General features: G+C 66.3%; 1 protein-coding gene and 16 non-coding genes across 17 annotated transcripts; 1 reads left to right on the top strand and 16 right to left on the bottom strand.

Moving 5' to 3' along the window:
• Positions 1-999: 999 nt before the first annotated feature.
• Positions 1,000-3,695, top strand: LOC142060000 (autoimmune regulator-like). The gene is made up of 10 exons (XM_075099483.1): positions 1,000-1,228; positions 1,328-1,502; positions 1,605-1,757; positions 1,840-1,911; positions 2,019-2,132; positions 2,258-2,382; positions 2,562-2,639; positions 2,993-3,108; positions 3,181-3,390; positions 3,473-3,695. Exons 1-10 carry the CDS (start codon positions 1,088-1,090, stop codon positions 3,645-3,647), a joined length of 1,359 nt encoding a protein of 452 aa, XP_074955584.1. The 5' UTR covers positions 1,000-1,087; the 3' UTR covers positions 3,648-3,695.
• Positions 3,696-4,742: 1,047 nt separating this feature from the next.
• On the bottom strand, positions 4,743-4,861 carry LOC142060598 (5S ribosomal RNA). Its single transcript, XR_012661818.1, has one exon. It is a non-coding gene; the product is annotated as a 5S ribosomal RNA (ribosomal RNA).
• A 615-nt stretch (positions 4,862-5,476) lies between these two features.
• Positions 5,477-5,595, bottom strand: LOC142060597 (5S ribosomal RNA). The gene has a single exon (XR_012661817.1). It is a non-coding gene; the product is annotated as a 5S ribosomal RNA (ribosomal RNA).
• Positions 5,596-6,212: 617 nt separating this feature from the next.
• Positions 6,213-6,331, bottom strand: LOC142060601 (5S ribosomal RNA). Its single transcript, XR_012661821.1, has one exon. It is a non-coding gene; the product is annotated as a 5S ribosomal RNA (ribosomal RNA).
• Positions 6,332-6,948: 617 nt separating this feature from the next.
• On the bottom strand, positions 6,949-7,067 carry LOC142060595 (5S ribosomal RNA). The gene has a single exon (XR_012661815.1). It is a non-coding gene; the product is annotated as a 5S ribosomal RNA (ribosomal RNA).
• A 611-nt stretch (positions 7,068-7,678) lies between these two features.
• Positions 7,679-7,797, bottom strand: LOC142060594 (5S ribosomal RNA). Its single transcript, XR_012661814.1, has one exon. It is a non-coding gene; the product is annotated as a 5S ribosomal RNA (ribosomal RNA).
• A 611-nt stretch (positions 7,798-8,408) lies between these two features.
• LOC142060593 (5S ribosomal RNA) lies at positions 8,409-8,527 on the bottom strand. The gene has a single exon (XR_012661813.1). It is a non-coding gene; the product is annotated as a 5S ribosomal RNA (ribosomal RNA).
• Positions 8,528-9,142: 615 nt separating this feature from the next.
• On the bottom strand, positions 9,143-9,261 carry LOC142060603 (5S ribosomal RNA). The gene has a single exon (XR_012661823.1). It is a non-coding gene; the product is annotated as a 5S ribosomal RNA (ribosomal RNA).
• Positions 9,262-9,876: 615 nt separating this feature from the next.
• LOC142060592 (5S ribosomal RNA) lies at positions 9,877-9,995 on the bottom strand. The gene has a single exon (XR_012661812.1). It is a non-coding gene; the product is annotated as a 5S ribosomal RNA (ribosomal RNA).
• A 615-nt stretch (positions 9,996-10,610) lies between these two features.
• Positions 10,611-10,729, bottom strand: LOC142060591 (5S ribosomal RNA). Its single transcript, XR_012661811.1, has one exon. It is a non-coding gene; the product is annotated as a 5S ribosomal RNA (ribosomal RNA).
• Positions 10,730-11,344: 615 nt separating this feature from the next.
• LOC142060672 (5S ribosomal RNA) lies at positions 11,345-11,463 on the bottom strand. Its single transcript, XR_012661891.1, has one exon. It is a non-coding gene; the product is annotated as a 5S ribosomal RNA (ribosomal RNA).
• A 611-nt stretch (positions 11,464-12,074) lies between these two features.
• On the bottom strand, positions 12,075-12,193 carry LOC142060671 (5S ribosomal RNA). Its single transcript, XR_012661890.1, has one exon. It is a non-coding gene; the product is annotated as a 5S ribosomal RNA (ribosomal RNA).
• Positions 12,194-12,807: 614 nt separating this feature from the next.
• Positions 12,808-12,926, bottom strand: LOC142060670 (5S ribosomal RNA). Its single transcript, XR_012661889.1, has one exon. It is a non-coding gene; the product is annotated as a 5S ribosomal RNA (ribosomal RNA).
• A 611-nt stretch (positions 12,927-13,537) lies between these two features.
• On the bottom strand, positions 13,538-13,656 carry LOC142060600 (5S ribosomal RNA). Its single transcript, XR_012661820.1, has one exon. It is a non-coding gene; the product is annotated as a 5S ribosomal RNA (ribosomal RNA).
• Positions 13,657-14,267: 611 nt separating this feature from the next.
• On the bottom strand, positions 14,268-14,386 carry LOC142060669 (5S ribosomal RNA). The gene has a single exon (XR_012661888.1). It is a non-coding gene; the product is annotated as a 5S ribosomal RNA (ribosomal RNA).
• A 615-nt stretch (positions 14,387-15,001) lies between these two features.
• On the bottom strand, positions 15,002-15,120 carry LOC142060668 (5S ribosomal RNA). Its single transcript, XR_012661887.1, has one exon. It is a non-coding gene; the product is annotated as a 5S ribosomal RNA (ribosomal RNA).
• Positions 15,121-15,731: 611 nt separating this feature from the next.
• On the bottom strand, positions 15,732-15,850 carry LOC142060666 (5S ribosomal RNA). The gene has a single exon (XR_012661885.1). It is a non-coding gene; the product is annotated as a 5S ribosomal RNA (ribosomal RNA).
• Between the last annotated feature and the right edge of the window lie 173 nt (positions 15,851-16,023).

The raw sequence follows: 16,023 nt of genomic DNA, 5'->3' as shown, positions 1-16,023 counted from the left end.
CCCATATCGCCTTGCTCCGTGCAATGGAGCATCCCCACCTGCACCCCTTTCCTGTCCCACTCAGGTCGGGTTTTGCTGTACAGTGGGCATCAGGGATTGCCCTGCAGTGTGGGAATGGCTGTGCACAGCCGTGGCACCCCTAGCTGAGCCTTCTGGGCAGCAGATTCATGTCTCCAGAGGGAGAGAGGCTGGAAATTAATCCTGGGGAAATCCCCAATATTCAGGAAGAGGGATGGGAGCTTTGGAGCTTTCTCTTTCCTGAATGCCTGGTATGGAGCAGCCAGACCCCCCAGACTTTTATACACCAGAAGCTCCCAAGGAGCCAGTTTCCCCCAGCTCCAAGTTTTTTACAGTTATGTATTTCCAGTGAAATCACTTTATTGCCCAACTTCCCAGAGTGGGCGATGACAGAGGTGCAGGCAACGCCTGCCCAGGTAATCCCCAGGCTTGCCTGTGGGGCTGCCGTCACTCTGGCAGGCTGGAGGGCAGCTGTGCGATGCATCAAGTGGGCTGTTTGCTTGTTCATAATTGTACCCAAACGCATGTGTGTAGACTTTCTTTGGTGTCAGTGCTTTCCTGCCAGCCTGCAGGTAGGCAGGGCAAATATTCCCGTTTTGCCCCTGCTCTCGAGATGTTACTTCCCATGTGCTCCTGTGGCCGAGTTTCTGGATGAGAGAAGCAGGTGCTGTGGAAAGTCCAGAAATTTTGGGGTAACGCCTGGCTGACTGTGGAGATGAGAGAGGCGGGGGCCCCCGCGCCAGCACCCTGGCTGACCACCTCTCCTCGGCCACCCAAGGGTGGTCACCGCAGGGTTGGGTGTCCTTTACCAGCAGTGGCAGCTAACATCATGCCAGCTGTTGATGCCCCAGGCGGTGGGGCAGCCCGAGCCCCAGCTGGGACTGGGAACCCAGTGGCAGCCATGCCACAGGGACAGCTGGTGGCGGGAGGGGTGATCTCAGGTTACATGGCCTCATACTGAAATGAGTGGGGCCACAGGATTCTGACAAGTTTCCTGCTGTCGGTGGCAGGGCCTTATTAAAGAGAAGCGTTGGTGCGGACTGCTCGGTCCCAGCAGTGTCCCTGCAGCATGGCAGGGCTGGGGGGTGAGGGGGACCTGCGGCACCTGCTGAAGCTGCACCGCACCGAGATCGCCATGGCAGTGGACGATGTCTTCCCATTGCTGCATGGCCTGGCTGACCACGATGTTGTCCCTGAGCACGTCTTCAAGGTGAGGCCGCGGGCTGGGAGAGGATGGCTGTGCTGCAGGAACGGGGGGCCTGCTGGTGGCACTGGGATGTGTGCTGATGGGCCATGGTGGCACTGACAGGAGACACTGAGCCGGACGGAGCGGGAGGGCTCCCACCGTGCTTTCCACGCGCTGCTCACCTGGCTGCTGGGCCGCGACGCTGCTGCCGTCCGTGACTTCTGGGCTGTCCTCTTCAAGGACTACAACCTGGAGCGGTACACCCGGCTCCGGCCCCTTCGTGGTGCCTTCCCCAGAGGTAGGAGGGGGGTGGATGGAGGGAGAGCAGCACCCCTGGGGGCTATCAGCAGACAGGGGTGACACCCAGAGCCAGCTGTGCCTGTCCCTGTCCCTGTTGCAGAGGTGGAGCTGGGACGGCAGCGCCGCAGCAGGCGCCTCTCCCCCAGCCCCACAGCACCAGCCCCGCACAGACCCCAAGGCAAGAGGAAAGCCCCCGAGGAGCGGGATGGGGTCCGAGCAGCACAGCCCTCCCCACGACATGCTGCCAGCCCCGGTATGGAGACACAGAGTGGGGTGGGGTGCTGGGCGGGGTGTGTGCGCCGTGCCCCGTGATGCCCACCCTTACAACCCCACAGTGCCCCTGGTGAAGGTGAGGACTGTGAAGAAGCCAGAGGGCGCGGATGCCCATCACACCCCTCGTGCCAGTGGTGAGTGCCAAACCGCCCGAGGGCAGCGTCTGCCTGTGCCCTCTGTTTGCCTGCAGTGGAGGGCATGGGGGACTGCCGACTGCGCTGAGCCCCCTCCCTGCCTGCAGCCCTCCAGGCAGTGGCTGCATCAGTGCAGAGAGCAGTAGCAGTGGCGGGCAGCGAGGTGCCTGTCACCCGTGGGGCTGTCGAGGGCATCCTTGTCAAACATGTGCTGGAGCCAGGTAGGTGCACTCTAGCCTGGCCAACCTCCTGCCCAGTTTAGCCCCCAAATTCAGAAGCTGCCCTCAGGCAGAGTGGGGTGGCAGGGAGGAGGCCCTGCCAGAGATGCTCTTGGCCTCTCTTGCAGGCAGGTCCAAGATGGGCAGCAAAGCCGGGGATGAGCCATACATCCCAGCTGCCTGCGAGGAGCCAGGGGCCAGGAGCAGAAGCCGCAGCCTGAAGCCCCCCACCCGGCCTAAGGCATCCCAAAGTGTACAGATCCCCACCACCATCCACTTTCATCCCCACCCTTTGCAGCTGCCCGAGGCTGCAGCAGGGGGCTGTCCAGCTGTCCCTGCCTGGCAGCACGGCCATGGCCTGGGGGCATCCCCCCACCTCACCCCAAGCTGTCCTGGCAGCTCCTCCAAACCCCAATTCTGTCTCACCCACAGAGCAGGGAGCCCCAGCTGCACCCCCACGGCCAGCTGCCGGCACCCACCATGCACAGCCAGGATCTCACGCCCCACCAGGTGAGCCCTGGCATGTCAGCCCCCCTGAGAGACACCTCCTGAGCCAGGGCCCATAGGGGTGTTCCTGGCATATCCCCTTGGCTTGGCAGAGCACAGGCAACCTGGGGTTCAGCTGAGGGTGGTGACCAGGATACAACCCCCCTGGAACAGGCAATCCCTGCCCTGAAAAGTGTTGCTGTTTGGTGCAGGGTGGGTGATGTGGGGGGCATGGGTAGAGGATAAGGGGGCAACGGGCATTGGGGGGTCCCCTGCCAGCACCAGCCCTGCCACAGCCGCGGATGCAAGCTGTCTGCTGGTGCCACTTAGGGGGGTGGTGGCAGTGGTGGTGACCCCCTCCCACTCCCCTGGGGCAGGAGAACGAGGATGAGTGTGCAGCATGTGGTGATGGTGGTGAACTCATCTGCTGCGATGGCTGCCCCAGGGCCTTCCACCTTGCATGCCTGGTGCCCCCGCTGCCCTGTGTCCCCAGGTGAGGCCCGGGTTGCCATGGGGACCCCAGTAGCCCCCAGCTGTCCCTCACTGCCCCGCTCTGGCTGTGCAGTGGGACATGGCGGTGTGGCTCTTGTGTGGGGAGCACGGCTGAGCTGGGCCAGCTGCGGGAGGCAGCTGCAGTTGCAGAGCAACCCCCCGAGATCCCAGGAGAGGAGGTATGCAGCACCCAGCGGGGTGTAAATGATGGGAGCATGTGCAGCCGCTGCTTGACCCAGATACCCACATCCCAACACTGCCCTGCACCTGGCAGGGACCTCAGGTGAGCCCACCACATCCGACCTTAAATCATTTCCCCAGAGTTGGGCTGCCCTGATGTTCTGTTTCATCCACATTGGTTGTAGGGGGCTGCTGCTCTGCACATCCTGTGCAGGCACCCCAGACACAGGCAGCCTGGAGAACACTGCAGCAGCTGGTGCCCACACACTACAGGCAGCAAAGGTTGGTACAACCGGCATCCAGTGCTGGCGGAGGGAAGAGGGCTGGGTGAGGTTGCCGCGCTGGGTAAGAAGGGCATGATGAGGCCAAGGAGCAATGGGACAATGAGGAGCGATGGGGGACAGGCTGACTATAGCTGGAGGTGAGGTAGTGAAACCACGCCAGAGGGACTGCACTAGGTGAGGGATTGAACCAGATCACCAGCCCTGACCCAAAGGGGTGCAAGCAGAGGGCAGGCAGGACACCTGGAAGGACATGTCTCCTCCAACACAGGCAGAGGATGTCCCCGCCGGCGGTGACCCCATGCTGAGCAGGGATGAGCTTGATGTGCTCCTGGGTGAGGTATGGCACTCAGGAGGACAGCTATGGAGTCCATCCACAGGGGACTGACGTCTCTGATGTGACCCACAGGGTGACATTGGGATGTAGGCAAGGGAGGGTGAATGGAACAGGCTGGGGGCAGGGAGTGGGATGGAAAGGAGGAGTGACCCCCACTGAGGCTGTCCTACAGGGCGCCTGGGACGGGATCCTGCAGTGGGCATTCCAGAGCATTGCACGGCCCCTCGCAGACACCCATGAACTCTATGCTTAGCACATGCTGCCAATGCTGACCTAACCACAGCACAGGCGCTGTACGAACAGACAGTGTGTGAGGCTGTGCAGTGGGAACGTCAAAGGAATCACGGTGTCCTCAACAAAATATAAAAGTGACAGCATCAAAAAAAGAAACACCACATTAGGTACATAAAAGTAAGAGCAACATACAAACTGTGGAATACTGCAAATAATAATCAGAAAAAATGTTCACAGCATCAATGAAAACGGATATTTCAAAAAGGAAAAAAATGAAAATTTCTTAAATATTCAAATGAAAAATATAAAGCACGGGGAGAGGAAAAAATCCAAAAGCACACCCAAAACCTGGCAAACTAACACAGCAATACCTGCACAAGAATAACTCCCAAAACAGCACACTGACCAAAAGTGAATTAAAAAAAAAATTAAAAAATGACACCACACCACCACGGGGGCGGCTGCCGGCCAAACCCCACGCACACCTGCCCCACACACCCTCCCACGGCAGGACCCGCGCGCACCCGCCACGCGCCCCTGCGCGCCTGCCACAGCCCACCAAGAAAACGCGGGCTGCCCGGGCGCCTCCCGTCAAAGGGCAAAAGCCTACAGCACCCGGTATTCCCAGGCGGTCTCCCATCCAAGTACTAACCGGGCCCGACCCTGCTTAGCTTCCGAGATCAGACGAGATCGGGCGTTCTCAGGGTGGTATGGCCGTAGGCACCCCCTCTGCCGCCAGCAGCCCTCTCCTGCAACGGGCAGCGCCCTCCCACAACGCCCTACACGCGCGCGCTACATACACCGCGACGACGGGTGACCGACAACGTGCGAGCGCCCACGCGCGCCCCGATGCCCAAACCCAAACACACAACACGACTCCTGCACGTCCGAGCTCTCGCACACGCACACGGCCCTACACAACACCCCACACGCAACTCTACCGCTGCAACGCGCACCGTCAACAAAGACACCCTCCACCACCCTGACCACCCTCTGCCAACACCGCCCCCTACAACACACCCTCTCCTCTCTACCCACAGCCACCACGAGCACATGGGCGCCGGCTCCTGCCGCCCACCCCGCAACACCCACCTGACTCTCGCACCACCCTGACCCACGCCGGCGCCTCTCTCGCACCAGCGACACCACGCTCCCGCCCCGCGCTGCAGCCGCACCACACCACCACGGGGGCGGCTGCCGGCCAAACCCCACGCACACCCGCCCCAACACACCCTCCCACGGCAGGACCCGCGCGCACCCGCCACGCGCCCCTGCACGCCCGCCACAGCCCACCAAGAAAACGCGGGCTGCCCCGGCGCCTCCCGTCACAGGGCAAAAGCCTACAGCACCCGGTATTCCCAGGCGGTCTCCCATCCAAGTACTAACCGGGCCCGACCCTGCTTAGCTTCCGAGATCAGACGAGATCGGGCGTTCTCAGGGTGGTATGGCCGTAGGCACCCCCTCTGCCGCCAGCAGCCCTCTCCTGCAACGGGCAGCGCCCTCCCACAACGCCCTACACGCGCGCGATACACCGCGACGACGGGTGACCGACAACGTGCGAGCACCCACGCGCGCCCCGATGCCCAAACCCAAACACACAACACGACTCCTGCACGTCCGAGCTCTCGCACACGCACACGCACACGGCCCTACACAACACCCCACACGCAACTCTACCGCTGCAACGCGCACCGTCAACAAAGACACCCTCCACCACCCTGACCACCCTCTGCCAACACCGCCCCCTACAACACACCCTCTCCTCTCTACCCACAGCCACCACGAGCACATGGGCGCCGGCTCCTGCCGCCCACCCCGCAACACCCACCTGACTCTCGCACCACCCTGACCCACGCCGGCGCCTCTCTCGCACCAGCGACACCACGCTCCCGCCCCGCGCTGCAGCCGCACCACACCACCACGGGGGCGGCTGCCGGCCAAACCCCACGCACACCCGCCCCAACACAGCCTCCCACGGCAGGACCCGCGCGCACCCGCCACGCGCCCCTGCGCGCCCGCCACAGCCCACCAAGAAAACGCGGGCTGCCCCGGCGCCTCCCGTCACAGGGCAAAAGCCTACAGCACCCGGTATTCCCAGGCGGTCTCCCATCCAAGTACTAACCGGGCCCGACCCTGCTTAGCTTCCGAGATCAGACGAGATCGGGCATTCTCAGGGTGGTATGGCCGTAGGCACCCCCTCTGCCGCCAGCAGCCCTCTCCTGCAACGGGCAGCGCCCTCCCACAACGCCCTACACGCGCGCGATACACCGCGACGACGGGTGACCGACAACGTGCGAGCACCCACGCGCGCCCCGATGCCCAAACCCAAACACACAACACGACTCCTGCACGTCCGAGCTCTCGCACACGCACGCGCACACGGCCCTACACAACACCCCACACGCAACTCTACCGCTGCAACGCGCACTGTCAACAAAGACACCCTCCACCACCCTGACCACCCTCTGCCAACACCGCCCCCTACAACACACCCTCTCCTCTCTACCCACAGCCACCACGAGCACATGGGCGCCGGCTCCTGCCGCCCACCCCGCAACACCCACCTGACTCTCGCACCACCCTGACCCACGCCGGCGCCTCTCTCGCACCAGCGACACCACGCTCCCGCCCCGCGCTGCAGCCGCACCACACCACCACGGGGGCGGCTGCCGGCCAAACCCCACGCACACCCGCCCCAACACAGCCTCCCACGGCAGGACCCGCGCGCACCCGCCACGCGCCCCTGCGCGCCCGCCACAGCCCACCAAGAAAACGCGGGCTGCCCCGGCGCCTCCCGTCACAGGGCAAAAGCCTACAGCACCCGGTATTCCCAGGCGGTCTCCCATCCAAGTACTAACCGGGCCCGACCCTGCTTAGCTTCCGAGATCAGACGAGATCGGGCGTTCTCAGGGTGGTATGGCCGTAGGCACCCCCTCTGCCGCCAGCAGCCCTCTCCTGCAATGGGCAGCGCCCTCCCACAACGCCCTACACGCGCGCGATACACCGCGACGACGGGTGACCGACAACGTGCGAGCACCCACGCGCGCCCCGATGCCCAAACCCAAACACACAACACGACTCCTGCACGTCCGAGCTCTCGCACACGCACACGGCCCTACACAACACCCCACACGCAACTCTACCGCTGCAACGCGCACCGTCAACAAAGACACCCTCCACCACCCTGACCACCCTCTGCCAACACCGCCCCCTACAACACACCCTCTCCTCTCTACCCACAGCCACCACGAGCACATGGGCGCCGGCTCCTGCCGCCCACCCCGCAACACCCACCTGACTCTCGCACCACCCTGACCCACGCCGGCGCCTCTCTCGCACCAGCGACACCACGCTCCCGCCCCGCGCTGCAGCCGCACCACACCACCACGGGGGCGGCTGCCGGCCAAACCCCACGCACACCCGCCCCAACACAGCCTCCCACGGCAGGACCCGCGCGCACCCGCCACGCGCCCCTGCACGCCCGCCACAGCCCACCAAGAAAACGCGGGCTGCCCCGGCGCCTCCCGTCACAGGGCAAAAGCCTACAGCACCCGGTATTCCCAGGCGGTCTCCCATCCAAGTACTAACCGGGCCCGACCCTGCTTAGCTTCCGAGATCAGACGAGATCGGGCGTTCTCAGGGTGGTATGGCCGTAGGCACCCCTTCTGCCGCCAGCAGCCCTCTCCTGCAACGGGCAGCGCCCTCCCACAACGCCCTACACGCGCGCGCTGCACCGCGACTACGGGTGACCGACAACGTGCGAGCGCCCACGCGCGCCCCGATGCCCAAACCCAAACACACAACACGACTCCTGCACGTCCGAGCTCTCGCACACGCACACGGCCCTACACAACACCCCACACGCAACTCTACCGCTGCAACGCGCACCGTCAACAAAGACACCCTCCACCACCCTGACCACCCTCTGCCAACACCGCCCCCTACAACACACCCTCTCCTCTCTACCCACAGCCACCACGAGCACATGGGCGCCGGCTCCTGCCGCCCACCCCGCAACACCCACCTGACTCTCGCACCACCCTGACCCACGCCGGCGCCTCTCTCGCACCAGCGACACCACGCTCCCGCCCCGCGCTGCAGCCGCACCACACCACCACGGGGGCGGCTGCCGGCCAAACCCCACGCACACCCGCCCCAACACAGCCTCCCACGGCAGGACCCGCGCGCACCCGCCACGCGCCCCTGCGCGCCCGCCACAGCCCACCAAGAAAACGCGGGCTGCCCCGGCGCCTCCCGTCAAAGGGCAAAAGCCTACAGCACCCGGTATTCCCAGGCGGTCTCCCATCCAAGTACTAACCGGGCCCGACCCTGCTTAGCTTCCGAGATCAGACGAGATCGGGCGTTCTCAGGGTGGTATGGCCGTAGGCACCCCCTCTGCCGCCAGCAGCCCTCTCCTGCAACGGGCAGCGCCCTCCCACAACGCCCTACACGCGCGCGCTACATACACCGCGACGACGGGTGACCGACAACGTGCGAGCGCCCACGCGCGCCCCGATGCCCAAACCCAAACACACAACACGACTCCTGCACGTCCGAGCTCTCGCACACGCACACGGCCCTACACAACACCCCACACGCAACTCTACCGCTGCAACGCGCACCGTCAACAAAGACACCCTCCACCACCCTGACCACCCTCTGCCAACACCGCCCCCTACAACACACCCTCTCCTCTCTACCCACAGCCACCACGAGCACATGGGCGCCGGCTCCTGCCGCCCACCCCGCAACACCCACCTGACTCTCGCACCACCCTGACCCACGCCGGCGCCTCTCTCGCACCAGCGACACCACGCTCCCGCCCCGCGCTGCAGCCGCACCACACCACCACGGGGGCGGCTGCCGGCCAAACCCCACGCACACCCGCCCCAACACAGCCTCCCACGGCAGGACCCGCGCGCACCCGCCACGTGCCCCTGCGCGCCCGCCACAGCCCACCAAGAAAACGCGGGCTGCCCCGGCGCCTCCCGTCACAGGGCAAAAGCCTACAGCACCCGGTATTCCCAGGCGGTCTCCCATCCAAGTACTAACCGGGCCCGACCCTGCTTAGCTTCCGAGATCAGACAAGATCGGGCGTTCTCAGGGTGGTATGGCCGTAGGCACCCCCTCTGCCGCCAGCAGCCCTCTCCTGCAACGGGCAGCGCCCTCCCACAACGCCCTACACGCGCGCGCTACATACACCGCGACGACGGGTGACCGACAACGTGCGAGCACCCACGCGCGCCCCGATGCCCAAACCCAAACACACAACACGACTCCTGCACGTCCGAGCTCTCGCACACGCACACGGCCCTACACAACACCCCACACGCAACTCTACCGCTGCAACGCGCACCGTCAACAAAGACACCCTCCACCACCCTGACCACCCTCTGCCAACACCGCCCCCTACAACACACCCTCTCCTCTCTACCCACAGCCACCACGAGCACATGGGCGCCGGCTCCTGCCGCCCACCCCGCAACACCCACCTGACTCTCGCACCACCCTGACCCACGCCGGCGCCTCTCTCGCACCAGCGACACCACGCTCCCGCCCCGCGCTGCAGCCGCACCACACCACCACGGGGGCGGCTGCCGGCCAAACCCCACGCACACCCGCCCCAACACAGCCTCCCACGGCAGGACCCGCGCGCACCCGCCACGTGCCCCTGCGCGCCCGCCACAGCCCACCAAGAAAACGCGGGCTGCCCCGGCGCCTCCCGTCAAAGGGCAAAAGCCTACAGCACCCGGTATTCCCAGGCGGTCTCCCATCCAAGTACTAACCGGGCCCGACCCTGCTTAGCTTCCGAGATCAGACGAGATCGGGCGTTCTCAGGGTGGTATGGCCGTAGGCACCCCCTCTGCCGCCAGCAGCCCTCTCCTGCAACGGGCAGCGCCCTCCCACAACGCCCTACACGCGCGCGCTACATACACCGCGACGACGGGTGACCGACAACGTGCGAGCGCCCACGCGCGCCCCGATGCCCAAACCCAAACACACAACACGACTCCTGCACGTCCGAGCTCTCGCACACGCACACGGCCCTACACAACACCCCACACGCAACTCTACCGCTGCAACGCGCACCGTCAACAAAGACACCCTCCACCACCCTGACCACCCTCTGCCAACACCGCCCCCTACAACACACCCTCTCCTCTCTACCCACAGCCACCACGAGCACATGGGCGCCGGCTCCTGCCGCCCACCCCGCAACACCCACCTGACTCTCGCACCACCCTGACCCACGCCGGCGCCTCTCTCGCACCAGCGACACCACGCTCCCGCCCCGCGCTGCAGCCGCACCACACCACCACGGGGGCGGCTGCCGGCCAAACCCCACGCACACCCGCCCCAACACAGCCTCCCACGGCAGGACCCGCGCGCACCCGCCACGCGCCCCTGCGCGCCCGCCACAGCCCACCAAGAAAACGCGGGCTGCCCCGGCGCCTCCCGTCAAAGGGCAAAAGCCTACAGCACCCGGTATTCCCAGGCGGTCTCCCATCCAAGTACTAACCGGGCCCGACCCTGCTTAGCTTCCGAGATCAGACGAGATCGGGCGTTCTCAGGGTGGTATGGCCGTAGGCACCCCCTCTGCCGCCAGCAGCCCTCTCCTGCAACGGGCAGCGCCCTCCCACAACGCCCTACACGCGCGCGCTACATACACCGCGACGACGGGTGACCGACAACGTGCGAGCGCCCACGCGCGCCCCGATGCCCAAACCCAAACACACAACACGACTCCTGCACGTCCGAGCTCTCGCACACGCACACGGCCCTACACAACACCCCACACGCAACTCTACCGCTGCAACGCGCACCGTCAACAAAGACACCCTCCACCACCCTGACCACCCTCTGCCAACACCGCCCCCTACAACACACCCTCTCCTCTCTACCCACAGCCACCACGAGCACATGGGCGCCGGCTCCTGCCGCCCACCCCGCAACACCCACCTGACTCTCGCACCACCCTGACCCACGCCGGCGCCTCTCTCGCACCAGCGACACCACGCTCCCGCCCCGCGCTGCAGCCGCACCACACCACCACGGGGGCGGCTGCCGGCCAAACCCCACGCACACCCGCCCCAACACAGCCTCCCACGGCAGGACCCGCGCGCACCCGCCACGCGCCCCTGCGCGCCCGCCACAGCCCACCAAGAAAACGCGGGCTGCCCCGGCGCCTCCCGTCAAAGGGCAAAAGCCTACAGCACCCGGTATTCCCAGGCGGTCTCCCATCCAAGTACTAACCGGGCCCGACCCTGCTTAGCTTCCGAGATCAGACGAGATCGGGCGTTCTCAGGGTGGTATGGCCGTAGGCACCCCCTCTGCCGCCAGCAGCCCTCTCCTGCAACGGGCAGCGCCCTCCCACAACGCCCTACGCGCGCGCGATACACCGCGACGACGGGTGACCGACAACGTGTGAGCACCCACGCGCGCCCCGATGCCCAAACCCAAACACACAACACGACTCCTGCACGTCCGAGCTCTCGCACACGCACACGGCCCTACACAACACCCCACACGCAACTCTACCGCTGCAACGCGCACCGTCAACAAAGACACCCTCCACCACCCTGACCACCCTCTGCCAACACCGCCCCCTACAACACACCCTCTCCTCTCTACCCACAGCCACCACGAGCACATGGGCGCCGGCTCCTGCCGCCCACCCCGCAACACCCACCTGACTCTCGCACCACCCTGACCCACGCCGGCGCCTCTCTCGCACCAGCGACACCACGCTCCCGCCCCGCGCTGCAGCCGCACCACACCACCACGGGGGCGGCTGCCGGCCAAACCCCACGCACACCCGCCCCAACACAGCCTCCCACGGCAGGACCCGCGCGCACCCGCCACGCGCCCCTGCGCGCCCGCCACAGCCCACCAAGAAAACGCGGGCTGCCCCGGCGCCTCCCGTCAAAGGGCAAAAGCCTACAGCACCCGGTATTCCCAGGCGGTCTCCCATCCAAGTACTAACCGGGCCCGACCCTGCTTAGCTTCCGAGATCAGACGAGATCGGGCGTTCTCAGGGTGGTATGGCCGTAGGCACCCCCTCTGCCGCCAGCAGCCCTCTCCTGCAACGGGCAGCGCCCTCCCACAACGCCCTACACGCGCGCGCTACATACACCGCGACGACGGGTGACCGACAACGTGCGAGCGCCCACGCGCGCCCCGATGCCCAAACCCAAACACACAACACGACTCCTGCACGTCCGAGCTCTCGCACACGCACACGGCCCTACACAACACCCCACACGCAACTCTACTGCTGCAACGCGCACCGTCAACAAAGACACCCTCCACCACCCTGACCACCCTCTGCCAACACCGCCCCCTACAACACACCCTCTCCTCTCTACCCACAGCCACCACGAGCACATGGGCGCCGGCTCCTGCCGCCCACCCCGCAACACCCACCTGACTCTCGCACCACCCTGACCCACGCCGGCGCCTCTCTCGCACCAGCGACACCACGCTCCCGCCCCGCGCTGCAGCCGCACCACACCACCACGGGGGCGGCTGCCGGCCAAACCCCACGCACACCCGCCCCACACAGCCTCCCACGGCAGGACCCGCGCGCACCCGCCACGCGCCCCTGCACGCCCGCCACAGCCCACCAAGAAAACGCGGGCTGCCCCGGCGCCTCCCGTCAAAGGGCAAAAGCCTACAGCACCCGGTATTCCCAGGCGGTCTCCCATCCAAGTACTAACCGGGCCCGACCCTGCTTAGCTTCCGAGATCAGACGAGATCGGGCGTTCTCAGGGTGGTATGGCCGTAGGCACCCCCTCTGCCGCCAGCAGCCCTCTCCTGCAACGGGCAGCGCCCTCCCACAACGCCCTACACGCGCGCGATACACCGCGACGACGGGTGACCGACAACGTGCGAGCACCCACGCGCGCCCCGATGCCCAAACCCAAACACACAACACGACTCCTGCACGTCCGAGCTCTCGCACACGCACACGGCCCTACACAACACCCCACACGCAACTCTACCGCTGCAACGCGCACCGTCAACAAAGACACCCTCCACCACCCTGACCACCCTCTGCCAACACCGCCCCCTACAACACACCCTCTCCTCTCTACCCACAGCCACCACGAGCACATGGGCGCCGGCTCCTGCCGCCCACCCCGCAACACCCACCTGACTCTCGCACCACCCTGACCCACGCCGGCGCCTCTCTCGCACCAGCGACACCACGCTCCCGCCCCGCGCTGCAGCCGCACCACACCACCACGGGGGCGGCTGCCGGCCAAACCCCACGCACACCCGCCCCAACACAGCCTCCCACGGCAGGACCCGCGCGCACCCGCCACGCGCCCCTGCGCGCCCGCCACAGCCCACCAAGAAAACGCGGGCTGCCCCGGCGCCTCCCGTCAAAGGGCAAAAGCCTACAGCACCCGGTATTCCCAGGCGGTCTCCCATCCAAGTACTAACCGGGCCCGACCCTGCTTAGCTTCCGAGATCAGACGAGATCGGGCATTCTCAGGGTGGTATGGCCGTAGGCACCCCTTCTGCCGCCAGCAGCCCTCTCCTGCAACGGGCAGCGCCCTCCCACAACGCCCTACACGCGCGCGCTGCACCGCGACTACGGGTGACCGACAACGTGCGAGCGCCCACGCGCGCCCCGATGCCCAAACCCAAACACACAACACGACTCCTGCACGTCCGAGCTCTCGCACACGCACACGGCCCTACACAACACCCCACACGCAACTCTACCGCTGCAACGCGCACCGTCAACAAAGACACCCTCCACCACCCTGACCACCCTCTGCCAACACCGCCCCCTACAACACACCCTCTCCTCTCTACCCACAGCCACCACGAGCACATGGGCGCCGGCTCCTGCCGCCCACCCCGCAACACCCACCTGACTCTCGCACCACCCTGACCCACGCCGGCGCCTCTCTCGCACCAGCGACACCACGCTCCCGCCCCGCGCTGCAGCCGCACCACACCACCACGGGGGCGGCTGCCGGCCAAACCCCACGCACACCCGCCCCAACACAGCCTCCCACGGCAGGACCCGCGCGCACCCGCCACGCGCCCCTGCGCGCCCGCCACAGCCCACCAAGAAAACGCGGGCTGCCCCGGCGCCTCCCGTCAAAGGGCAAAAGCCTACAGCACCCGGTATTCCCAGGCGGTCTCCCATCCAAGTACTAACCGGGCCCGACCCTGCTTAGCTTCCGAGATCAGACGAGATCGGGCGTTCTCAGGGTGGTATGGCCGTAGGCACCCCCTCTGCCGCCAGCAGCCCTCTCCTGCAACGGGCAGCGCCCTCCCACAACGCCCTACACGCGCGCGCTACATACACCGCGACGACGGGTGACCGACAACGTGCGAGCGCCCACGCGCGCCCCGATGCCCAAACCCAAACACACAACACGACTCCTGCACGTCCGAGCTCTCGCACACGCACACGGCCCTACACAACACCCCACACGCAACTCTACCGCTGCAACGCGCACCGTCAACAAAGACACCCTCCACCACCCTGACCACCCTCTGCCAACACCGCCCCCTACAACACACCCTCTCCTCTCTACCCACAGCCACCACGAGCACATGGGCGCCGGCTCCTGCCGCCCACCCCGCAACACCCACCTGACTCTCGCACCACCCTGACCCACGCCGGCGCCTCTCTCGCACCAGCGACACCACGCTCCCGCCCCGCGCTGCAGCCGCACCACACCACCACGGGGGCGGCTGCCGGCCAAACCCCACGCACACCCGCCCCAACACAGCCTCCCACGGCAGGACCCGCGCGCACCCGCCACGTGCCCCTGCGCGCCCGCCACAGCCCACCAAGAAAACGCGGGCTGCCCCGGCGCCTCCCGTCACAGGGCAAAAGCCTACAGCACCCGGTATTCCCAGGCGGTCTCCCATCCAAGTACTAACCGGGCCCGACCCTGCTTAGCTTCCGAGATCAGACGAGATCGGGCGTTCTCAGGGTGGTATGGCCGTAGGCACCCCCTCTGCCGCCAGCAGCCCTCTCCTGCAACGGGCAGCGCCCTCCCACAACGCCCTACACGCGCGTGCTGCACCGCGACTACGGGTGACCGACAACGTGCGAGCACCCACGCGCGCCCCGATGCCCAAACCCAAACACACAACACGACTCCTGCACGTCCGAGCTCTCGCACACGCACACGGCCCTACACAACACCCCACACGCAACTCTACCGCTGCAACGCGCACCGTCAACAAAGACACCCTCCACCACCCTGACCACCCTCTGCCAACACCGCCCCCTACAACACACCCTCTCCTCTCTACCCACAGCCACCACGAGCACATGGGCGCCGGCTCCTGCCGCCCACCCCGCAACACCCACCTGACTCTCGCACCACCCTGACCCACGCCGGCGCCTCTCTCGCACCAGCGACACCACGCTCCCGCCCCGCGCTGCAGCCGCACCACACCACCACGGGGGCGGCTGCCGGCCAAACCCCACGCACACCCGCCCCAACACAGCCTCCCACGGCAGGACCCGCGCGCACCCGCCACGCGCCCCTGCGCGCCCGCCACAGCCCACCAAGAAAACGCGGGCTGCCCCGGCGCCTCCCGTCAAAGGGCAAAAGCCTACAGCACCCGGTATTCCCAGGCGGTCTCCCATCCAAGTACTAACCGGGCCCGACCCTGCTTAGCTTCCGAGATCAGACGAGATCGGGCGTTCTCAGGGTGGTATGGCCGTAGGCACCCCCTCTGCCGCCAGCAGCCCTCTCCTGCAACGGGCAGCGCCCTCCCACAACGCCCTACACGCGCGCGCTACATACACCGCGACGACGGGTGACCGACAACGTGCGAGCGCCCACGCGCGCCCCGATGCCCAAACCCAAACACACAACACGACTCCTGCACGTCCGAGCTC

This window comes from Phalacrocorax aristotelis, chromosome 7, assembly GCF_949628215.1.
Source record: "Phalacrocorax aristotelis chromosome 7, bGulAri2.1, whole genome shotgun sequence".
Taxonomy (NCBI): domain Eukaryota; kingdom Metazoa; phylum Chordata; class Aves; order Suliformes; family Phalacrocoracidae; genus Phalacrocorax; species Phalacrocorax aristotelis.
Note: the sequence above shows the minus strand (reverse complement) of the source record. Positions and strands in the feature narration are given on the sequence as shown.

Coding starts and splice junctions, on each gene's coding strand:
- LOC142060000 (XM_075099483.1), top strand. CDS start 1,088: ATGGCAGGGCTGGGGGGTGAGGGGGACCTGCGGCACCTGCTGAAGCTG. Junction 2,133..2,257: donor CAAACATGTGCTGGAGCCAG/GTAGGTGCACTC, acceptor CCTCTCTTGCAG/GCAGGTCCAAGATGGGCAGC. Junction 2,383..2,561: donor GGCCTAAGGCATCCCAAAGT/GTACAGATCCCC, acceptor TCTCACCCACAG/AGCAGGGAGCCCCAGCTGCA.